This window comes from Amphiprion ocellaris, chromosome 15 (genome assembly GCF_022539595.1).
Source record: "Amphiprion ocellaris isolate individual 3 ecotype Okinawa chromosome 15, ASM2253959v1, whole genome shotgun sequence".
NCBI lineage: Eukaryota > Metazoa > Chordata > Actinopteri > Pomacentridae > Amphiprion > Amphiprion ocellaris.
Window position 1 is genome coordinate 31,046,287 of NC_072780.1, and position 26,285 is coordinate 31,072,571.

The following is a 26,285-nucleotide window of genomic DNA, read 5'->3' on the forward strand; positions in this document are numbered from 1 at the left end:
AATAAAAAACAACCTGGTATCAGGAATTCATGGAATGCACTCTTGGGGATCTATTGCAAGCCCCATATCCTAACCCTAACCATCTCCTGTGTTACTTTAATGCTATAAAATAACAAGCAAAAAGTGTAAGAAGTGTAAAAATGATGTGAAATCTGACAGAAGTGACATGCTCAATATACACAATTCCACAATATCATGTTGACAAAAAAACATGAAAAAAACTTATGCAACACTTAGGAATTTACCTTTAAATAACATAGAAAGACTAGTTGGAATAAGGATTATTTATGAGTAATTTAAAATACTCAGATTGTTGCAGAAAAGCTAATTCTCTTGTTGGTTCAACATAATTTCAAGAAGTTGTAGAAATTAAAAAAAATACATACTGTTACGCTCAGTCTTTTTCAGTTGAAACATAATTTCTTAAAATGTATGTTATATATAAATAACTTAGATTGTTTCCATCATTGACTGTACATGAAATAAGCCACATAATAAACAGGAAGGAAACTGCATGGACGAAAATGTAAAAAAGCAAACAAACAGTAAAAATAAACAAGCAAACAAACAACAAAACAACTGCTCAAAGAAATCTAATTAAACCAGGTTAATTTTTAAAATGTTGGTCAAGTAATAGGCTTGTCTTCATCATTATGATAATTACGTAACACTTTAAAAATATCCCTTTTAAATGATGTGAAAATACTAATTGGAACAAGTTAAAATGTATGAATAATTAACTCAAAATCTTGTGTTCATGCTACTAATCATTTGATAATTAAAAATACCTTTGACTGCAGAGGAAAAACTAATTCAACAAACTCACTATAGTTTATTGGAGGAACATAATTTCATCAGAAGTTGTCTGAACTCATTTTTTAAAAAATATAAATAAAACTACATGAACAAGAAACAGCCCAAAATGAATGAAGAAAATCTAATTGAAGCACCTTAATTTTTTAAATGTTTGGCAACTTATACACTTTCCTTTAAAATTATGGTAAGTAAGTACGAAATGCTTTAAAAATTACTAGTTTGTACTATATTATTACTAGTACTAGTACTTTGTGTTATACTAGGTTGATGCAAACTTATGTAAAAAAAAACATAAATTCAACTCCATGAACAGAAATTAAAAACAAAAACTGCTCAAAAAATGTAATTGGACTTAATTTTTTAAATGTTTGTCAACTTATACGGTGGTCTTAAATATGAACAGTTAAAAAAGTTCTCTTTTAAATCAGTGAAAATACCAGTTAGAATGACGTATTTTTTATGAATAATTAAGTTAGCAGAAATACCTTTGAAGAAGAAAATTTATTTCACTGAACTCAATATAGTTTGTTGGTTGAACATAATTTCATTAGAAGTAGTGTGAACTTAAAATAATATACAACCTTAATTTAAAAAAAAGAAGAAAAGAAGGACAAATAAAACTACATGAACAAAAAGCAAAAATGCAAAAAACTACTGAAGCTGGAAAACTTTACTGATCCCAGAAATTACATGAAGAATATTTATTTGGATCAACCTAATTCTTAAATGTTTATCATCTTCTAAACTTGTTTTCATAATTATGGTAGTTAGAACGGCTTGCTTTTCTATGAATAATCAACTTAATAAACTTGCTCATGCTTCAAATCATTGAGTAATCAATTACAACTCCGACTGATTGAAGAAGAAATGCTAATTCAACCAACTCAATATGGTTTGTTGGTCTAACATAATTTCATTAGAAGTTGTCTCAATTCAAAAACACTGATGCAATCCTTTTTAAACAAATAAAACTACTTCAACAAAAAAGAAAGGACCAAAACTAGTGAAGAAAATCTAATTGGAGCAACTTATTTTTTAAAATGTTTGACAACTTATACTGTTGTGTTCATAATTATGATAATTAAGTAAATTACACGTAACAATTCCTTTAAGTCTGTGAAAATACTGGTTGGAATGACTTAATTTTTTATGAATAATCAGCTTAAAAACTTGTGTTTATGCTACTAATCATTCAGTAATTAAAAATAACTTTGAAGAGGGAAAGTTAATTCAACCAAGTCAATATAATTTGTTGGATGAACGTATTTATTTATTAGAAGTTGTCTCAACTCAAAGTGATTAATGAAAACTGTTTTCTTCTGTTGCTGTTGATCCCAGATATATTTTTTTATAGTGTAACTTTAATATGGAGTCAGAACAACTTATTTTTTTCATGAATAATCAGCTTAATTCCTTCACATTTCAACCAACTCAGTATAGTTTGTTGGTTGAACATAATTTTATTAGTAGTTGTCTGAACTCAAAGTGATTAATGTAAACTTATTTTGTTGCTGTTGATCCCAGATATATTTTTATAGTGTAACTTCTTTATATAAAGTATAATCTGACAGATGTCCTAGTTTATGTTTCTGTCTGAGTCTGAACGAACCGAAACAAACCGTCTGAGGGACCTGGAGGAGACACATCCTCCGGTCATCCTCCACCGACTCACTCTGCTCTCCGGTGCCGGTGCCGGTCGGAGCCTCCGGTGCTGCTGCTGCTCTAGTAACGGAGGGGACATGCGGGCTGCCGGTTCCTGCTCTCGGCCCGGTTCGGTCCGGGTCTGAGCGGCTCCGCATCCCGCAGGACGCAGGCGCGACTCCCGCTGCGGAGGAGGAGGAGGAGGAGGAGGATGGTGGGTCTGTGAGTTCGGTTGAACGGGACGGATCCGCTGACGGTACCGCTGCACGACCGAGTGTTTACCGGGGACCGGATCAGCAGCAGCCCTGGATATTTTTAGCGTGAGTAACCGGGAGAGAGATTAGAGAGAGACCGGTTCAGGTTTTACCGCATCGCTGTTCGTCGCATGATTTACTGCAAAACATGAGAAATAAGTCTGGAGGATGTTTGGCGTCCTGACGGTCGCCCTGCAGGTGCATCATCATCATCATCATCATCATCATCATCCTCATCATCATCCTCATCCTCATCCTCATTCTCAGCTGCTCACTGCGGATCAGCTCAGGTGTGGCTGCAGAGAAGCTGCAGCTGGTTTAGGATCAGGTTTATTCTGAGAAGCTTCAGATCTGACAGCTGAAGATCAACAGATCCAGTCCTGATGAAGTCCATCACTGGGGACAGCTGGAAGACTGGTTTAGAGCGATTCAGACAGGTTTAGACTGATTTAAACTGATATAGAATGATTTAGACCGGTTTAGACTGAATAAGACTGATTTAGACTGGTTTGACTGATTTAGACAAATTTAGAATGATTTAGACTGATTTGGAAATATATAAACTGATTCAGAATTATTTAGACTGGTTTAGACTGATTTGGAATAATTTAGACTGGTTTGGAATGATTTAAACTGATTTAGAATTGTTTAGACTGATCCAGGCTGGTTTTAAACAGACCAAGACTGACAAAATTTAGAATGTTTCAGATGGATTTAGACTGGTTTAGAATGATTTAGAGAGATTTAGAATTATTTAGCCTGACTTTAAATGGATCCACACAAATCTAGACGTATCCAGACTGAACCAGTCTAATTTTAGACTGGTTTACTCTAGTTCAGACCGATTTAGAATGATTCAGACTGATTTTAGACTAATCTTGACTGGCCCAGACTGATCCAGACTGATTTTTGGCTGATTGCTACTGATTTTAGACTGAATTTCAATTGCTCTCAACTAATTTTAGATTGAGTCAGACTGATTTAGACTGAATTTATACTGATCCAGACTAATTTTAGACAGTTTCAGACTGATTTTAGACTAATTTGAGTCTAATTCAGACAGATTTAGACTGATTTAGACTGAATTTGTACTGGTCCAGACTAATTTTAGACTGAATCAGATTGATTTTAGTCTAATCCAGACTGATTTAGAATGATTTTAGACTGATGTGAGTCTAATTCCCCTAAGTCCTGGTCCTGGTCCTGAAGGCTCCAGGATCAGCTCCTTGAGGCTCCTCAGGGTTGCCTGGTAACTGCAGGTCCCTCTGATGCTTTTATTGTGTTGGATGGAGTCCAGAGCAGGAGCAGGTCCACTGTGAATAGTAATAGAATGAGGAGAGCAGGAAGGCAGTAAAGATGTTTATTATCTCCTCTAAGTGGCTGAAACCGCTGATAGATCCTCTGCAGTGCACCAATAATTCATCCAGACTCTCAGATATGAGGAAGTTTGGTGCAAAGGATTCTGCAGATTTCAGAGCAGAGCTGAGGTCTGTCTCTCTCTTTTCTGTCTCTCTGGTTTCTATTTTAGAAGCTATGAATTTTTAACACGACTCCCTGTAACCCTTTGAAACAGCAGCGCCTGCATTTTGCCTCCAGTATTTATACAGTACCAGTTATTGTAGCTGCAGGTCAGCGTTTAGACTGTGGCCATGTTTCCATTCAGATCAGTCAGCGAGCTGCTGCTTTACACTGAGATATGAGTGAATGAGCTCAACTTGAAGTGTTTGACCTCAAGTTTTACTGAAAAGCAGCTTATAAAGTAATATTGTGTCACTAGAGACAAAAAGTCGGTTTAAAATCGGCCAGAAAAACAATCTCTGAGTGAAGAATGGTCCAGCTCATGTTGTAATTACTGTGGAAAAATCATTATTAGACATTAAAAAAAAAAAAAAAAATCTGGGTAAGTGGTATCAGTACTTCTAGATAAGTGAAGTTAGTTTCATATAAAATACGTTTTTCTGCAGGTTACTAATATGTACTGTAATGTTCAGACCAGTCAGTGATCAGCTGAACAGCTGGTTGAACTGGGAATTAAACAATAATCTAAATTCATTATTTTTTAATGGCAAATCAATATTGTACATTGAAAGATTTTTTTTTTAAATACAATGGAAAATGGTCACAACAAAACTGTCAAAATAGTAAAAAATCACAAAAAATAAAACAGAATAAAATCAAATAAATAAATAAAAGCACTAATGACCATTTATTAAAAATGCAGAATTTTAAAATTTTTTTGTTTGTTTTGTTTATTTATTTTTATTAGTTATAATTAGTTTTGGCCTTTTTTTTGTTTTGTTTTGTTTTCGTGTTTTGGTTGTTATTTTACTGTCATTATGAAAATGTATTTTATTTTTAAGTTGAAAGTTTTTATTTTTATTTTACTGCTGAAACAGAAAAAGAATTAATTAATTAAAATAAATGTACAAGTGACCCTTTATTAAAAAGTACAGAAGTATATTTTATTTTTTTGTTAGTTTTATTTATTTTTATTAATTATTATAAGTTTTGACCTGTTTTGGGTTTTTTTTGGTTAGTTTTTTGTTTTGTTCTGTTTTTGCATTTTGCTTGTTCTTTTGCTGTTATTGTGAAAGTTTTTTATTTTTGTAAAAAAATTTTTTATTGAAAATTGAATTTATTAAAAATTCAATAACCATTAATTAAAAATACAGAAATACATTTTTTCATTATTTATTTATATATTTTATTTATTTATTTATTTATTTATTTTACTTATTAATTTTGGCTTGTTTGTTGTTTGGTTTGATTTTTGTGTTTTGTTTACTCTTTTACTGTCATTATGAAAATTTTTTTAATTTAATTTTATTCATTTATTTTTATTTTTTGTTAATATTGTGTTATATATTAAGTTAGTTATTTTTAATTCAACAAAATTTAAAATCACTAAAATAGCATTAAGTTGTTTGAAATAAATATTATGTGTACTAATGAAATAAAAATATTTGTTTATTTTATATAATATACCTATAATGATGATATTGCAGTTTAAAAAACATCAGAAAACCCATTATCAACATTAACTGATAACATTGCTACACTTCAACGACATCAAATATACAATTAAAAAAAAATAATGGTTTTTAACTTTTCTGAACTTCTTGAACAATTTACTATTATTTTGTGTGAAATTACAGAAATTTTTTTTTGATCAAGTCTAATGACAAAATGCTGATTTACATTTCAGTTTTAGCAAATATGTAAGTTGGAAAAATTGGAAACTTCAAATTGACTCCCTTTAAAATTAAGCAGCTGTTCATTTGAGAGGAACTAAAGAATTTAAGTGGATCAGTGACATTATTATTACTTCCTAATTTAATCAGGATAAACTTAATTCAGTTGAATGTTTCCAGTTGAAGCTTCAGTTGGTGTACCAGTTCAGTTTTCAACATCCTTTAATCCAGTTTTACAAACCTGATACCAGGCAGTAAACGTATTTTGGATTAATTAATGTTTTATTGTTTAATGAATAAATAAATCAGCGACCGTATGGCAGCTCTGCAGTTACTGAAACAAACAGTACCAGAAATAGAATCCAGCTGAATCCTAACCTGAGTCTGAACCTGAGGATGCTGCTGATGCCGTCGACCAATCAGAGGCCGAGGCTCCGGGCAGCATCCCGTCCTCTGAAGCTGTGACTCAGCAGAAATCAAACTGTTAGCGACATTAGCATCACCTGCCCGACCAGTCTAAGCTGCAGACGGAGCTTTTGTCCTCTACGCTGCTCTTCAGGTCTAAATATAGAAGCTCCAAAATAGGACTGGGTCATAAATCAGTCCATTTTTACACTGAAACATGTGGTTTAGAAGTTTTTAGTTTGCATTTTTTCCACATAAGACACGGCGAGATGGTCTGAGTGGATGAATTTTTTAATCTTCTGTGAATTTAAGTGTATTAAGTACATTATAATTATTCTGTTAGTGATGCTTAAGCTCAATTTAAAGCTCAGTTTACTGTTTTTAGTTATTTTTAACTAGAACATCTACAGGAAAGTGAAGCCAGTTTCATAAAAAATACCTTTTTTGTTGCAGTTTGTGATAACACTAAAAACTGTAATGTCAAAAACAGCCAGTAATCAACTGAGCAGATAATCAAATGGTTATTGAAACACAAGTCCAAATTCTTTCTTTAGAATGTCTTTCCATTGTTTCCAAACAGCCTTTACTGTCATAATAATGTGTACTATTTCTCCCTATTATGAATGTGTTTGGGTTGTGAACAAAACATTGTTATTTTGGACTTTTGGAAACACTGATCGACATTTCTCATCATTTTATGACATTTTATAGACCAAACAACTAATTAATAAATGAGGAAAACTACCTACAGTTTAATTGATTGGAATTATAACCATCATTTGCAGTTTATTTCATCAGTAAAATTCTGAAAGATGTCCAAAATGGAACCTTTATGTTAACCTAAACAGCAAATTTTGCATTAAGATAAATTATAGCTGAATTTTTTTGGATTGTGAATAGCTTTTAGTGCATCCTCAACATTTTTTTCAACACCTTGTTTTTTGACCAAACAACTAATTAATAAATGGGAAAAATTCTACAGAGTCATCATTAAATCTAAAAAATAGGGCTGGGACTTTGACGCGTTAATTCCGATTAATAGATTACCGCGAAACTAACGCGTTAAAAATAATAACGCAATTAATTGCTGCCTCCTCAGTTCCCTCATTTCTGGCACACCGGTAACTCTGATGAACACTCCAGCCCAGTAGGTGGCGGTAATAAACCTAAAGTCTGTTTGTAGCCATGAAGAAGAAGCACAGGAAGCACTGAGTGAAGTCAGGCACTGGTGAACAGTGAAGGAAGGTGAGATTGAGCTTGTTGGACAGAAAGTTTTCTTTTAAAAATCTTCCTGATGGCAGCTTGGATAAAAGCCTGGTTGTGTGTAAATTGTACAACAAAGAGTTTTCTGATCACTGCAGCACTTCAAGCCGACGGTATCACCTCAATGTAAAACATGTTGCTGTTAGCACTAGAGCTAACGTTACCTACGAGTCATGCTAACGGCTAACGGTGTAGCCATCCCATAATAGACCACTTTTCTAGACAGTGCTAGAGTTTACAGAAAGTCTTAAAATGTTGAATAAAATCGCTATAATTGCACTTAGATTTGCAGTAATCTGTGAATGTAGCAGACAGATGAAAAATGCAGATAAATAGAAATGAAACATTTTTGTGGTTTAAGTTTTTACTCCGTTGAGGCTCTGCCTCCTTGGAGGAGGAATAACCTAAACAACAAAAATACCTCTTTTAATAACTTAATTATAAACTTTCTGTTTATAAAAAATTACATAACTAAAAATTGATATTCCTATAAAAAGAACCATCAAAATTCCACCATTTATCAGACCCAGCAAAGATGAAAACAGAATGAATCTCTGGATTTTCAACTTTCTGAAGCTCCTTGAAATACTTATGCTGATTTTATGTGCCATACAGTGGAAAAAACAACTAAATTCAGGCTTTAAGTCATCAAAATCACTTTTTCTGTATGTCCCATTTTCCTTTTTTAAAATAAATTTTAAATTATAAACATCTATATGTCTATTCATTGATTCAACTGTCAACCATAATTTTATTTGAATTGAAAAACTTCACTTATTGTGTCAAATATTGCTATTTGAGAAAACTGCAATTAATTGTGATTAATTAATTACAACGCCTGTAATTAATTAAATTAAATTTTTTAAAATCGCGTCCCACAACTAATAAAAAATAATCATCATTTGCAGCTTATTTCATCTTTAAAATGATGAAAAAAATCCAAAATGGAACATTTATGTTGACCTAAACTCCAAAATATTCACAAAGGACAAAGAAAAACAACAAATAATGCATTAAGACTAATTATAGTTGGATATTTTGGGGTTTTGGACAAGTTGTAGTACATCAACATTATTTTCACCATTTTTTGACATTTTATTGACCAAACAACTAATCAAATAGTCAAGAAATGAATCATTAGTTGCAGTTGAATGTACAACTAATATTTGGTGAAGCCGATGCACAGAAACCAGTGCTGAACAGATTACAGAAATGATGTAAATTCCCTCTGTTGTGCTTCTGTTGTTCTTGATTTGAGAGTATACTGTCGTCCTCTGTCCATGCAGACGATGGAGGAGGTGAAGCCCAAGCGGAGGCCTCTGGTCCGGGCGGCGTCGGAGGAAAGCTCCAGTGATCTGAGCTTGGTCAGCTGCTCGCCGTCACTCGGAGACACGTTGCCCTGGAACCTGCCCAAACACCACCGCATCAAACGCTCCAAGTCGGCCTCCGGAGACGTTCTGGACCCAGCGGAGAGAGCCGTGATCCGGATCGCAGGTAAGAAGCTCACCTGGAAGCTGGAACAGTCTTTTCCTGTGTTTGTGCTGAATGTTAGCCTCTCCTCCCAACAGCTGATTGTCTCACTGTGTGGAGGAAATAACTGTGTCGATCTGTGGCCTTTTCTGCAGCTGCTTCACTGCACTGAGTTGCTGCACAGGAAGGGATTATTTTATACATCAATATGTAGCTTTGATATCCAGAGATGAGGAACTTCAAGGTTATTTTTTTCAGAATAAGGATAGAAATGCGCGAAATAACACGTAAAAAGCTTAAATGGTGGTGATAGAATTTATGTTTTTTTGTTTTTAAAAGTAGCCCTAACTTGTTTTTGTTTCTCATAGTTACACGTAGAAAGTTGTTGGGGAGATAAAAGCTGCAGGAAATATGTATATGGCAGGTTTATAATCTACATTTGTTGAGTCAGGCTATTTTCAATGAGTTTTTGGTCATGGCAACTAAATGGAGACTAGAGGCTTCTCCGTGCATCCACTGATACATGTGAGACATTTCTGGAACATTATTCTTTTGTGTCATCTACCAGTAGTCTTAATATGAGGCCCTTAGGGACATTGAAGCATTAAAAAAAGCAGAAAGTCTACGGTGAAGACACCCAGCTTTGTCCTGGGAGGTCGCCTTGATCCAGAGGAGATGGTCAGGAGAACGTAGAAGAACATTCATATTTCACTCTGATGCAACATCAACACATTAAAACCTGTGTGTTATAAATATTTTGTACCTTAAGAAGACTCTGAAGAATAATTTTTAATTTCTTCTCCATCTAGAAAAATCTGTCGGTGTGTTGGTCTCAGTATTTTCCTACATATAAAATAATTCTGTGCAATATTGTTATTTTCCACATTATTCAAAGTAATATCACACATGATAATGAAATATTTCACCTAAAAAGTGAAGTTAAAGGTGTAATATTTCATTATCATTTGGCATTTGACAACATTTGCAATTTAATTTTAGTTTTAATTTCATTGTTCAGGTGCAGTATTTCATTTCTTTATTTCATTATCATCTGTGATATCACCTATTAAGTCAGTATTTAGTATATAGTTTTCTTGTTTAATTCTATTTTTGTGTCGTACTTGTATCTTATCATTTTTCTAGTACCTAAGTAGTGCATTTCTTATGTCACTTAGTTTTTCTGAGCAATATCTGGCACGAGAATTTCCTTGGGGATTAATTAAATCTTGTCTTATCTTGTCTCATCGAATCATATCGTATCTGATAGTATCTCATCTTATCATGTCTGATCTTATCGTGTCTTATTGTATCTCATCATATTTCATCTTACTGTATCTCATCTAAGGGCTGCACAGTGGTGTAGTGGTTAGCACTTTCGCCTTGCAGCGAGAAGATCCCTGGTTTGCGTCCCGGCTTTCCCGGGATCTTTCTGCATGGAGTTTGCATGTTCTCCCTGTGCATGCGTGGGTTTTCTCCGGGTACTCCGGCTTCCTCCCACAGTCCAAAAATATGCTGAGGTTAATTGATCATTCTCAATTGCCTGTAGGTGTGAATGTGAGAGTGATTGTTTGTCTCTGTATGTAGCCCTGTGACAGACTGGTGACCTGTCTATGGTGTCCCCTGCCTTCACCTGAGTCAGCTGGGATAGACTCCAGCACCCCCATGACCCTAGTGAGGATTAAGCAGTGTATAGATAATGGATGGATGTATCTCATCTAATCGCATCTCATCTTATCGTATCTCATTGTATTGTATCTTACTGTATCTTGTCCTATCTTGTTGAATCTCAACTCATCGTATCTCATCATATCATATCTCATTGTATTGTATCTTACTGTATCTTGTCCTATCTTGTTGAATCTCAACTCATCGTATCTCATCTTATCGTATCTCATCTTATTGTGTCTCATCTTATAGTATCTCATCTTATTATATGTCATCGTATCTCATCTTATAGTATCTCATCTTATCGTATCTCATCGTATCTTATCTTATCGTACCGTATCTCATCTTATTGCATCTCATCTTATCCTATCTCATCTTATCTTATTGTATCTCATTGTATCTCATCTTATCGTATCTTATCGTATCGTATCTCATCTTATTGCATCTCATCTTATCATATCTCATCGTATCTCATTGTATCTTATCGTATCTCATCTTATCGTATCTTACCATATCGTATCTCATCTTATCATATCGTATCTCATCTTATCTTACCGTATCTCATCTTATCTCTTCTCATTGTATCTCATCTTATCGTATCTCATCATATCTCATCGTCTTTCATCTTGTCGTATCTCATCTTATCTTGTCATATCGTATCTCATCTTATCATATCTCACGTTGTTGTATCTCATCTTATCATATCTCAAATTATTGTATCTCATGTTATTGTATCTTATCATATTTTATTGCATCTTATTGTATCGTGCCTTATCATATCTTATCTCATCTTATCATATCTTATTGTATCTCGTCGTAGCTCATCTTATCATATCTCAATTTATTGTATCTTATCTCATCTTATTGTATCTTATTGTATCTTATCTTATCTTGAAATATTGCACATTATATTCACGATTTTGTATATGCAAGTGAAAACTTTGCACATAACGTTTAATTTTATGATGGTTTAACCAGATAAATGTCTTGACTGGCTGCTCCAGTTTGCATACAGACTTCAGATCCACTATTTACCAGTTAAAAGAGGTTCATTGTGTGATATCAGAGACCTCTTGTTCCATTGATTCGTGTCTCTTGGTGGGTTTAAAGCTGCCTGTAGAGTCTCTTTGTCCACCAGAGATCCCCTCCAGGTTCCTCTGTTACGGTCCGTTAGAGGATCAGCTGCCTCAGCACTTCCTCCGGTCTCTTTGGACCACCAGCATCATCCTGCCTCCTCCTGGTATCGATCTGATGGGGCGGGGTGCTGCAGTGTGACTGGGCGTTATTGTCTCTGCACACAGAAACAGTAACATCATCACCATAAAATAAATCCCAACAGCGCTGCAGCTCAGACACGATCCGGCTGATTTATACCTGATAATGTAATCCAGGATGTGATGAGATATGTGAGATAAAGGCGTCTGTGTTGGTGTTGTTGTGGTATTGTTGGATCGCTGCCATAATGCATTCATCCTGAGACACGTTCAAGGCCGAAGCCACAACTTTATCTCCCTGCAAATGGAGGCGTTTGTTGTCGAGCTGCAGACAGTCTGTCGCTCAATAAGAAGCTGCATCAGGAGTTTGTGTCACTTTCTAACATGTGAGTTTATCGATCTGATCACTGCGACTGCTGACAGTTGATCTGATTACAGGAGGGCAGAGTGAAAGTGATGACACAACATAAATAAAGAGCTGGACGTAAAATAGGGAAAGGAAACTCAAGAATTCTAGCAAGAAGAGACAAAAGGATGTTGGTTGCATGACTCATAACAGCCATCTGTAATAATAATAATAATAATAATAATAATAATAATAATAATAACAGTAATAACAGTAATAACAATAACAATAACAATAATAATAATAATAATAATAATAATAATAATAATAATAATAGATGGCTATAATATCAGTTCATTCCCAGAATGCACCAAATATCAAACAGATAATTCCTCAAAAATTATAAAGTTGATTAATCCCTGGTTTTTATGCATCATCAATACAATACATTTACGATGCATTTTTCACTTTTTTAATCATAGTATATTTGACATTTTTTGTGCATTTTGTACTTCAGTATATTTTTGTTATTTATTTGTATTTGTGTTCATCACTTTACTCTTTCTGCTGCTGCTGGAGCAACAGAATTTCCCCTTGGGGATCAATAAAGTATTTCCATTCTATTCTATTCTATTCTATTCTATTCTATTCTATTCTATTCTATTCTATTCTATTCTATTCTATTCTATTCTATTCTATTCTATTCTATTCTATTCTATTCTATTCTATTCTGTTCTATTCTATTCTGTTCTATTCTATTCTATTCAATTCACAATTAAGACAAAAACCAAGCCTGCTCATCGGTATTCAGGGAATCCTTGGATTTGTTGAGTTTTCATTCATTTCTTTGTATAGTCACAACTTTAATTCAAAATTATTATTATTAGTAGTAGTACTAATAGTATAGTTAGGGTAAAGCAGTATTTTATGTAGTTTTTGTTGGGATTCAGTGCCTTAATAAATAAACTACTCAAGTAAATACACATTAAAAATCACACTTTAGAGTCCTAACCCCAATAGTTTAGCTTGTTTGGTTAATTGGTGATGCAAAACATATAGATTTTTAATGCTCTCCAATTTGTCTTAACTAATGTAGACAGTTGTAGTTGGAGTTTGGAGCAGAAAAATTGATCAAATAATGGAATAGTTGATGAAAAGTAATTGATTTGCAATCATTTAAATAAATTCTCAACCTTTGAAATAAAAAATAATCCATTTTCTCTGATAAGAGACTAGAAAACTTTCACAGTTGTCCATGTTGTAATTTTGAGAAGATTTTTATTCATTTTTCAGCGCTATTGGGTCTCCAGCTGCTGTTTATGTGCCGATATCAGACTGATGCTGATGAACCAGAGCAGGACGTTCATGTATTATTCCAGCTGGTCACTAGAGGACAGTATCTAAAGATAAAATGCAGCAGATTCCTCATTCACTGAACCTTCCAGCTCTGTGTTTTCATTCTCTTTTATATGCAGTCACTTATGTTTTCATCATAGTAGCATGTTGAGCTGTGTGTTTAAAAGAGGCAACAGAAAATAGCAAAACTGATTTCCGTACTTACACAAGAGAAGTAATACATCACTTTCCTATCTAAACCGGTTTGCCAGGCGGTTTTTGTGAACTCGGTCAGTAGATTTATTTGAATAATTCAGAGTGAAGCTGATTTTTCTGTGATGAAACACTGAATTTTCGGCTTAATTTACACATTTGCTGCTGTTTTATGTATGCTTTACTTCTAACTTGGAGGTTTTCTGCATGAAATGCTGAATTACAGGCCTTTGATTAATTTATTCCAGTATATTTTTCTTGGGCTGTGTATTTTTGCACTGTACCTGCTCTGTCAGTTTTATTTGATTTCTGATTTTAGCTTATTAAATATGAATATTTTCTGGTTTCTGTCCTCCTCTATGACAGTAAAATAAATATCCTAAGCTGATTTTTTTTTCAGTTTTCACCATTTTCTGCCATTTTATAGACCAAAAAACTATTGACAAATGATCCACAGAATAATTAATAGGGAAAATAATCATCAGTGGCAGCTAAAAACCCAAGTATATACATTAAGAACGAAGAAAAACAGCAAATAAGAGCATTAATTATACTAACTAAAATCTTTGGTTTTGGCGAACACTGATTGACATTTTTCATCATTTCCTGACATGTTATAGACCAAACAACCAATGGAGTAATGGGGAAAACAATCTACAGATTAGTTCTACAGTTAATTTTGTCAAGAAAATGTCAGAAAATAATGAAAAATGCACCAATATGTTGCCTTTACATTGATCAAAGCCCAAGTATATACATTGAGAACTAAGAAAAACAGCATATAAGAGCATTAATTATACCAAAATACTCAAATATTTGGTTTGAGATACATTTATCAACATTTGTTTACCATTTTCTGACCAAATTACCAACTGATACATTGAGAAAATGCTGGGTAGATTAATTGACAGTGAAAATACTCACTAGGTGAAGCTCTAGCAGAAGCTAACAAGGCTAACAAATACTGTACTATGGGCTGTGATTGCAGTATTTGTATCTGTGGAACACTTGATTGCAAAACTCACCACATTTCAGCCTCTAATTAACATTCAGGTCTCCAACTTTTAAACAACTAACCAGACAACAACCACAAATCAGAGACAACAGGAGGAACAGTGAATGAACAGTGAAGAGAAGGTTGTGTCCCTCCTCAGATGTAGTTTTATTTCAGCAGAGGACATAAAGTAGTGGAGAACAGAGGCTTTAATCTGATGTGTGGGCCGGCCGGTTGGCAACGAAGCCTGAAACTGGAGCCAAGACCAGACAAAAGTGAAAATGTTGCTCTGAGAGACACCATCCGGCTGGCAGCGACGGGAAAACACTGGATGTTTGCAGTTTTTATACCCACAAAGTGACTCAGAGGCACAAATCACAGATCTGACCCATAAACTACCAAGATAAAAGAGCTGTAAGGTTCTGTTTGGTTGGAAGAACTGTAAGATTCTGGTTTTATTTTATCTTGAAGCGAAACTGTGATTGACTTTTGAGCTGTACTTTCCAGAGACCACTTGTCAAACTGTCTTTGCTGCACGCTGACAGTGTTTTCCTGATTTTTCTGTAGCTGTAGTTTGATTTTCTGTCTTTTTCAACATTTATCTCTGCCAGTAACTCCAATAATCACCAGCTGCAGCCAATTTTGTCCATAAAATGTCAGAAAATAATGAAAAAGGGCCAAGATTGCGCCTTCAAATTCATCAAAACCTAAAGATATTTATAAAGGACTGAGAAAAACAACAAATATGCATTAACACAAATGATACTCTTATATTGTTTTTGCCCTTGAAATGACTCAAATCTTTGTCTTTGGGCTTTGTGAAGCACTGATCAACATTTTTCACCATTTTCTGACCCGATAACTGATCGAGTATGGGGAATATAATCTAAAGATTAATTAATAGTGACAATAACCATCATTTGCAGCCAATTTTGTCAACAAAATATCACAAAATAATGAAAAATGCTCAAGACGGTGCCTTTACATTGACCAAAACCACTGACAGTATTTTTCTTGTAGATGCAGTTTGATTTTCTGTCTTTTTTAATCATTTATCTCTGCCAGTAACTCCAACAATTCAACAACTTCAAGGTTTCTAGAGTTTAGAAATGATTATTTGGATTATTTTAGCTCATTAATCCAAAGTAGTATTTAAACTGTGGTATTAAATCTATCATTTTAAGGCTTCATACTATGAATTTAAACAGCATGTGATGGTAGAGAACCTGTCATTCAGAACTAGGCGTCTTCATTAATAAAGGTGGCTATAGCTGATTATGTAAACTAGAAATAGGAGTGATTAAATCAGGACGCTCTCCACTGAGATTGATCAGTTTGACTCCTACTGTTGTTTTCTAATTTCTCAATATTTCTGTTCTACCACTTTTATCGTCCACTAAGGTCCAGATCTCAAAGCTTTATTGATCATTGTTTTCCTGTTTCAGGTTCCAGGTTTCCTGTTCCTGCTAGCCGTTAGCTCTTTTATGTTCTACCACTTTTATCGTCCACTAAGGTCCAGATCTTAAAGCTTTATTAATATATTTTAACATATTCAATGGAATGTGGGTAACTTTTGACTCATATTGTACATGAAAAGGTTAATTATTGTTTTCACATTCCAGGTTTATCTGTGGCTGCCTTCTAGCTTAGCCGCTAGCTGTTAGCCGCTGACCGTTAGCGTAGCATTAGCTGCTGTGAGAGCAGCTAACTTCCTGGTTTGTGTTTCTCGTTCAGTTTTTGCTGCTTGACAGAGATTTCAGAGAGAGGAGCTGAAGTAGAGCTTTTATTTATCAATAATCTGTCAAGAGAAACACCAATAATCGAACAATGTCAACAAATCGGCCACTATCCCTCATCAGAGTGATGCTTTTGTAATGTGACTGCTGTTTATCTGCAGGTCTGATCAAATACAGTTGCTCTTCTGTTGATTTTTTAGTTTAAAATGCTGCTGTAACTCACTACAGTTAATCTGAACATCAGAATATTCCTTTAACTCACTTTCAGGTCGTGACTCTTCGACGGGAGTCTGATTATTAAAGTGAGTCAGAGTGTTGAAATATTCCTCACATTCCTCGTGGGAAGGATTTATTCAGAGAAATTTTGCAAGTTGCAGTTTCATGCTGATGAAACTCTGAGTTCTGCTGAAAGCTGAATAAACACAAACTCCCTGCAGCTGCATGAGAAAGTGATAACAGCCACACATGTGCTGCAGGATTTATGTCAGAATGAGGAACGTTTCTGTCCAAACGTTGGTTCTGTAAAAGGTGGTGATGAATGAACTGATTACAGTAGAAATCTGAAGCTTTAATCCAGCTGTGGAGCTCATACAGATGCACATAAACACATTTTATAGTGAATAAATGCAGCTTGTCACCTGATTATATTAATATTTGCTTCCATTCATGAAGATGTGGCCACTTCAGAACTAGCAGCTATTAATGATGATCGACTATTAAATCAAGCACAAACTGTTTTGCTAATTAATGAGTTTCCGTGTTTTTTTGAGTAAAAATGGTCAACAATCTCTGATTCCAGGTTCTAAAATGTGAATATTTTTTGTTTCTTTCCTCCTCTATGATTTTAAACTGAATATCTGTTTGATTTTGATCAAAATAAGACGTCGTCATGATGCTTTCAAAACACTGATGGACATTTTTCACTATTTTCAGACATTTTATAGACGAAAGAACTAATCAGTTAATGGGGGAAATAATTCACAGATTAATTGTTAATGAAAATAATCATCAATGGCAGCTAATTTCATCTATAAAATGTGGGAAAATAATAAAAATGCCCAAAATAGTGCTGATATGTTGACTAAATCTACATATATTCATAAAGAACTAAAAAAAGCAGCAAATTAATGTCAAAAACAAATTATTGGATTAATTGGTGAGGAAAATCATCATCAGTTGCAGCTAATTTCATCTATAAAATGTCAGAAAATAATGGAAAGTGACGAGAATGATGATTAGTTTTCAACTATTAAAACAATAGCCAATTATTTTAATAATCAATTAAAATAGTGCTTGCTTTCAGAAATTTATTGAGGAAAAAAGTAAATTTTTCTAAATCCACCTTCTTAAATGTGAATATTTTCTGGTTTCTTTCCTCCTGTATGACAGTAAACTGAAAATCTGTCAGACTGTGGACAAAATAAGACATTTAAAGATGTTATTGTGGACTTTTGGAAACACTGATGGACATTTTTTACCATCATCAGACATTTTATACACCAAAGTACTAATCAAACCAGAAAAGCACTCAGAGAGAGCAGTAGTCCACCAAGGATGTTCATTCCCTCATATGGCATTGTCAGAAATGCAGCTTTTTTTTTTTTTTTTTTAGAAATGCAGCATGTTTTTATTAGTTATTGATTAACAGAAGTCACAGCAACATAGAATGTGACCATTTAATGTAGATGTACCCACAAACAAAATGACCTTGAGCTGAGCACAGGTGTGTTTTATACTTGTGTACGTTATGTACGGATACAGAATCACGTGACCTAAATATGTAGCAGGCAGCAGGAATTGATGGGACTCAGAAACACCCCCACAATTTAATCAATTGTTCCTTGTATCATTTCTGACAGATAAGTCCTGATAAGTCCACAGAGACTGACTTGTAGTAGGATCACAATCATGTGATCATCAGCAGGCAGCTGATGTAGTGTTCTCTTGTTGTCATGGTTACAGTGACGCTGTGCCGCTATCTCACAATGATACAGAAATCTTTAACAAATCCATGGATCCAGACTATAAGCTGCATCACTGCCAAAATCGTATCACTTGGTCCTTGTGTCATTTCTGACCTTCCCTGAAAATTTCATCCAAATCCATTCATCCAAGTCCATTTTTGAGTAATGTTGCTAACAGACAGACAGACAGACAGACAGACAGACAAACAAACCGATCGTCACATAACTCCACCACATTCCTTGGCGGAGTAAAAAACTGTCATGTGTTGGTACTAAAAAAAGACATGATAATTAAAACTAATGATATTATGCTTTAAAAAGGGGCAGTTTGTAAAAAACAAGATGTGTTTTGTTGGTAAAAGATTTGTTCTGTGAAAAAAAGCACTTTTAAGGGGACAAAAAAAATGCTACATTAAGAAATGACATCTTATTTTAGAGTTACTGTTGATAACTTCACTGCAGAAATCAGCTGTGGAAGTTTTCCTTGTGGACGTGTCGTTTCTCAGAATGAAACATTTCCTCCGACTCCACAGAAAAACCCTCAGAGTTTCTTCCAAGCTTCCTCGTAGGGAGCGTCGCCTCAGTTGTTCTTGGCTTCTCTGCCTCTCTATTGTTGCTGGTGGATCAGTGGGAGTCTGATTTAAATCTAACATCAGAGTTTAGCGTTCGCTGAGGTTTTGTTCCGGTTTGGATCTCCAGAGCCAAAGAGACGGACTCCTGCTGATGCTGGAACTCATCTGTAGTCTCTGGATCACTGAGATATGAATAGAAATGTTCAGTTTCACTCAACAAGCAGCATTTCCTCTCTGCTCACTAACTGTAGGAAGATGTTTCACCATGCTGAATGTATCTCCGACAACTTCCTCCTCTGTTTACTGTTTCTGAGCCATGCTGCATTTATTTTGCTGATCCAGTTTGTTTTATTTTCCTCCCAGTCTCTCTGTAAAAACACTGCCTGCACTTCAACCTGGAAACTTTTTTATTTTGGTGACTTTATAAGCAATTTTTGGCTTAGTTCTAATTAATTTTCCTGATGGAACTGGATATCACACATGATTAGTTCAAGGACCAACAGAAAGTTGAAAATCTAATGATTTTTACGTTTTCACAAGTTGTTGCTCTGATGAATGGTGTAATTTTGGCCATTTTTTAAAAACCAGATAGCAGTACTTGTTTTAACAAAACAAAGTTTTTTTTTGTTTTTTTTGTTTTTTTTTTTGCTTCTTTTTCAACAACAGATAAAATTTATTGATCCCTTATTTGGGAAATTCACAAATCCACACAGCATTCCTTTTTTTAATGACTACATGGCATTTTTTAAATCAGAATTTTCCATTTTTTAAACAAAACATGGCCTTTTTTTAAAAACCTTTTTATATAATGTACCTTTTTTTTACATTAACATACATTTTGTGGTTTTTACATAACATGCCATTTTTTTTAAAGACAACATCCCATGTTTAACAGACAATATGGCATTTTTTAAAATAACATTCTATTTTTTTAAGATAATAGACCAATTTTTTGATAGCATTCCATTTGCTTTAAGACAACATTAAATGAATCAGAAATCCAGTCTAGACATTGTTAATGTGGTAAATGATGGTAGTGTGCTAATAGTTCTATTGATTGATGCTTGAATCACACATTTTTTTGTATAACATGACATTTTTAAGTTACTGTAATATACCATAACAGATAACATCCCATTTTTTAAGATAACCTATCAATTTGAGATAATATTTCATTTTTCTTAAGAAAATATACCATTTTTTTTTTTTAAAGATAGCATGCCTTTTCTTTAAGATAACATGCTATTGTTTTTACATAATCTGCCTTTTTGTAACATTTACGTACCTTTTGGAGTTTTTACATGTAATGCACTTTCTTTTAACATAACATGCTGCTCTAAAATAACATGCCATTTTTTTAAACATATCTTTTTTGTTAACAGAATATGCATTTTTGTACCATACATTGCCATTTCTTTCAACAGAACATCTTTCTTTTAATTTAACGTGGCAGTTTTTTAGCATTAAATGCTGTTTTTTTAAGCGTACCATTTCTTAAACATAACATATTACATAACAGATATTTTTGACATAATGCGCTTTTTTTTAGTATGCCTTTTTTGTTGTTGTTTTTTTCATGCTTTTCTTTTAACATAGCATGTTTTGTATTTGTTTGGTTTCTTTTTTATGCCTTTTAAAAGCTTTTTGCATTCAGCGTTAAAAACTTTAGAGTTCTAAATCTTGTGTCATTTTTCTGAAACAAAATGTACACGTTTTCATGTAGATTATTTATTTATTTTTGATGCACCGTGCAGATAAACATTAATCTGACAGGAGAAGAGATGCATTGCAGCAGATTTAACCACCAGTTACTTTATATGTGCAGTTCTGTGGGCAGATTTGTACAATAATACATATAAAATACAACTGTAAGTCTGAGATAAGTGAGCTTTAGTTTGCTTTGTTGTTGTTTCTTAAAGTTTGAAACTCTGATTTGTCTTCTGTCCTGCAGTAAAGAGGTGCGGCTCTCTGGCTTTCAGTCTGAACTCTGTCGTCATGTAGTTTAGGGAATATGACGTGACTTAGAGGGGAACCGTTGTGGGAGGTTTTCTCTTTTTAAAGCTGTGAATCGTAGAGAATCCACTCGGCCCAGTTTGTGCTGCAGCAGGAACTCAGATAACCCCACAGCTCCAGCGTTTGTTGTTTCATGTGTGTTTGTGGACGGTGCGTTCGGGTGCAGCTGGTGTCTACGTCTGCGGTGGTTGTGCCTTTAAGAGGAGGGTCTGCTGCCAGGCTGAGGGTATTTCTCAAGCCCAGGAGGGGAGTGGTGGTGGTCTGGAGAGATCCTCGGCTTCACAGGGAGGAAGGTGGGCTCAGGCTGAAAGGTGGCCTGGAGGCCTGAAAACAGGGAAGTTTAGAGGGAAGTTTGTGTGCAAGCAGCCTCTGATCAGCATGTCCATGCCCATGTTTGACCCAAGTCAGCGTCTGCCAGAGGAACAAGACTATGTCCAAGCCTATGAGAACGTCAGGGAGAAGTACAAAGGTAACAGCAGCCCCCCGTCAGCCGCTTTATTCTGATTTTACTGAATTAGAACTGTGTTCAGAGCTGCTTTGAGTGGCAGGTGGGTGTGTAGAGGGAGCACACTGTAAAAAATGAACATGTTTTTATACATTAAAGCTCTAAATTGACTGATATTTTACTCTTGTGCTGTTAAATTACAAATATCTTGCAGAATCACTGAAAAAAGTATTAATTTACATGCTGACTATAAAAAACAGAACAAAACTGTAAATATAGTTCACATTTTTACATTATTTGACCATAAACTTAGATTTTTTTTGTCTGTCAGCTAAAAATATGAATTAAAAATAATTTGAAAAAGTAAATTAAGAACTGAATAATGGTCATTTACTTACAGATGAAATCTAGAAAACGGTATCATTTACATACTAACTTTTTAAAAAAGAAGAAAAAGTAAGGTAACTTGTTCTTTTACAACATTTGGCCATAAAGTGACTCTTTTTTTAAATCAGCAAAAATATAATTGTACAGATATTTGCACTTATTTGAAAAGAAAAATATAAAAAAAATTCAAGATATATATTTTTAACTGACATTTTAAAGAGTTTCCTGTTTTATTAAATTATTCTATTTTTTACTTTAGTATGTTTTATATTTTTGTATTTATTACTTTATTTTACAGATATTTGCTGTTATTTAAAACAAAAAACATGTAAATTAAGGATTGAAAAATCATAAACGCTACAAATAATAATGAGTAAAATCACAGAAAAACACAATAATTTACGTTAACTGTAAAACAAAAGAAAAGCCAGAATTATAAATATAGTCCACATAAAAGAATGTATGTAATAAAATTGCACAGTTTTATTTTTACTGTTTTAAAATCAGGAAAAAAGTCTCAATTTTATAGATATTTTCTGTTATTTAAAATGAAATGTAGGTATATTACAGAAAATACAGAGTAAAATCCAAGACAAAGGTATGAATTTACAAGACAACCCTTAAAAAAAAGGGTCAAAGCTGTAATAATGCCTATTAAAATCTTTATTTTTTCACAAATTTTACTTTGTTCTTTTATAGCGTTTGACTATAAACCAACACAGTTTTGTCTGGCAGCTAAAAATGTCATTATTACACATATTTGCTTTTATTTGAAAGAAATAGTTTATGAATTAAGGAATATTTTATTGAATTTATGTGAAAATTGTTTAAATAATAATGTCAGTATTTTTCCAAATAATACATTTTTTTACAGTGTGTGACTATAAAATTACACATTTTTTCTACTTTATTATATCAAGAAATATATCATAATTTTACAGATATTTGCTAATTTTTGTTATTTATTTATTTTAATTCATGCACAGAGAAAGACAAATATATTCTACTATTTAAAACTATGTAAATCAAACATTAAAAAATAATAAATACTACAGATAATAATTAGTAAAATCACATAAAAAAAGTAGTAGTTTACATGGTAACGGTGCCCTTTAAGACATTTAGCTGAATGTTGACTGTGCTGCGCCTTTTTGTCCATGTAGGCTTGCTGTAGTTTGTTTTTGTTTTTCCACTGAAGAAACAAACTGTTGTTTTTCATTCCTCATTCATTTTCCTCCACTAACCCTAAAAAGCATGTATCTGTGAGTAATACTTCCGTTTTATGTTAAACTCACCAGTGATGATCTTTTGAAAAAGTTCACAGCTCGGGTGGGAAACTGAAAAACTGGTGAGACGCTAATACGCTAGCCTGTCTATGGCGTTTTCAATGTTAAGTTAGCATTAAGCTAAGACATTGTTTAAATAATGTCTGTATTTTTCCAAATAGTAAATTTTTTTTTACAATGTGTGACCATAAAATTACACTGTTTTTACTTTATTATGTCAAGAAATATATAATAATTTTACAGATATTTGCTGTTATTTAAAACAAAATTGATGTAAATTAAAGATTGTAAATAATAAATACTACAGATAATTATTTGAAAAAATCACAGAAAAAAGTATTAATTTACATGTTAACTGTAAAAAATAAACAACTGTAACAATAGTCCACATCAAAAATCAGTCTTTTCATGTAATAAAATTGCCCAGTTTTCTTTCCTTTTTTCATATTCATATTAAGGATGAAAAATGTTGTTAATTTATAGATTTTCCCAGTTTTGTTAAATTACTAATAATATTGAGTGAAATAACATTAACAATAATAATTAGAAATTAGAAATCTGTATTTTTATAAATGGTAAATAATTTTTTTCCTGATATGTGACCATAAAATCAGTTTGATGGTGTCTAAATCTGCTAAAAGATCTTCCAAATATTGACCATTATTCACACAGTTGCTGCCAGATTTTCAATATTTTGGGGGGTTTTTTTTGCAGCATTTTTTTCACCTTGTGTGTCTTGTGAGTACACGCCTCAGTGAGGATAATGTGTTAAATCCTGGTCGACTTACAGCCACTATTTTGGCTCTACATTGTTCTCTGTGAACAGTAGAAATAGAAGGATAATATTTCTACTGTTCACATATAAAACTCAGCATCATGTCTTTGTTGTCAGAGTTACAGACTAAATTAAAGAGGACTCAGTTGTTGCCTTTACTGACCGATAGAAAACCTCAGTGTGAGTAAAACAAAGAGGATCCTGCTCTGCTTTGTCCTCGATTATCTGCAGATTAAACACAGAGAGGAAACTCTGGATACGATGAGGCGACACATTTGGCTCAAATCCAGCAGAATAACTGGATCTGCAGCCAACAAGGTGTCGCATCTCAAACACATTCAGCTGCTAGATGGAAGTCCTGACCTCAGTGGAGCAGCTTTAAACCACTTTTCTACTGTTTACATCCAGTCAACACCAAATATGTTCATGTACAATCTGGCAACCCACAGCTTGGTTTGTTAAATGTTTGTTTTGAGTGATTTAGTGTATCTTTCTGACTGTTTTGTGTGCTTTTGCTGCTTTTGTGTTGCTGTTTTCGTAGATTTTTCATCCATTTTTAGTTCATTTTGTACCTATTTTTAGTCAGTTTTAGCCTCTTTCTGGTCATTTTTAGTGTCTTTACATCCTTTTTTATTTTTTGTGCTGTTTTTCATCCTCTTTTTCACCATTTTGCACCCAGTAGTCCTTTTGTGTGTCTCTTTCTGATCATTTTGTGTGTCTTTGCATCTTTTTTTCATTGTTTTGCGTTTCTTTGCTGCTGTTCTGCACCCAGTAGTCCTTTTTGTGCATCTAAGTTGTGTTCATTTTACACCTCATTTAATTGAGTCTGTCTTTTAGTGGTTGATTTGTATCTTTTTGTGCATTTTTGTCGCTGTTTTGCGGCTCTTTATGTTTGTTTTGCGTAATTTAGTGCATCTTTCTGACTGTTTTGTGTGTGTTTGCTGCTGTTGTGTTGCTGTTTTCACTGATTTTTCATCCATTTTTAGTTCATTTTGTACCTATTTTTAGTCAGTTTTAGTCCCTTTCTGGTCATTTTGAGTGTCTTTACATCCTTTTCGTTCCTTTTTTGCTGTTTTACATCCTCCTTTTCCACCCAGTAGTGGTTTTGCGCGGCTCTTGCTGGTCATTTTGTGTGTGTTTGTCACAGTTTTTATTAATGTTCTGCACCTTTCTGACTGTTTTGTGTGTCTTTGCTGCTGTTGTGTTGCTGTTTTCACTGTTTTTTCTTCTGTTTATGTTCATTTTGCATCTATTTTTAGTCGGCTTTAGTCTCTGTTGGGTGTCACATCTCAAACACCATCACCTGATGGCTGGAAGTCCTGGCCTCAGAGGAGCAGCTTTAAACCACTTTTCTACTGTTTACATCCAGTAAACACAAACTATGATCATGCACAGTCTGACAACTAAAAGCCTGATTTGTTAAATATTCATTTTTAAAAATGACCCTTTTGTGTAATTGAATGATGCATAAATAAATCTACAGTATCCTACATTCTGATCACTTTGGTGCTATTGATTTTCCTTGAAAGCTCTCAGATGACTTTCCTTTAACACATTTTAATCATTTAATGTGTCATTTTTCATTAAACATCATGCTGAGCAGCTTTAGAGCAGCCGACTCTTTCCCACATCTGTCAGCTTCAGTGTAGCAGTTAAAGCAGGTGAATCACAGAAACATCTGGATCTGATTTGGTTTAAGACCCAGTGTGACAGGAACAGCTGGGACATCTATAGCACAGATTATAGAATAACTAGTTTGTACCACGCAGGTCATAAAGTGTCGAGTCTTTAGCTGAGAAGCAGAACAGATGTTTGTATATATGTTAGAAATAAACACAACTGTGCAGTGTAGAAAAAAAATCTTTAAAAATGTGAAAATATGGAAGCAAGGGTTCTGGAAAATACCTGTTAAAAACAGTGGAATAGTTTAAAACTGTAAAGAACAGGGAAAATAACAGCAAATGTCAGTAAAATGATCTTTTCAGCAGATTTCTAGACAGTAAAATGGTGGAATTTTATGGTCACACATTGTAAAAGAACAAATAATTATTTCTAAAAATACAGATTTTTGATGTGGACATTTACACACACACACACACACACACACACACACACACACACACACACACACACACACACACACACACACACACACACACACACACACACACACACACACACACAGACACATATATAAAACTGTGATATATAATATTAGTAATTCACATGATTTAATAGTATTATCATGACATTATATAAGTAATATCTGATAAAATAATACTGTTTTTCATATGTTTATA

General features: G+C 33.8%; 1 protein-coding gene across 10 annotated transcripts in view; it reads left to right on the plus strand.

The window, feature by feature from the left end:
- Window positions 1-26,285, plus strand: part of pleca (plectin a) — a 198,315-nt gene that overhangs the window by 14,263 nt on the left and 157,767 nt on the right. For 7 of the 10 annotated variants that reach the window (XM_035948473.2, XM_035948475.2, XM_035948474.2 and 4 more), the window contains one exon: window positions 8,857-9,064. In XM_035948473.2, coding sequence (XP_035804366.2) covers window positions 8,857-9,064 — 208 coding nt within the window. Of the gene's footprint in view, window positions 1-2,566; window positions 2,778-8,856; window positions 9,065-21,174; window positions 21,562-26,285 lie in introns of those variants that run through there. The other 3 variants (XM_035948479.2, XM_035948485.2, XM_035948488.2) reach the window with 3 other exon arrangements.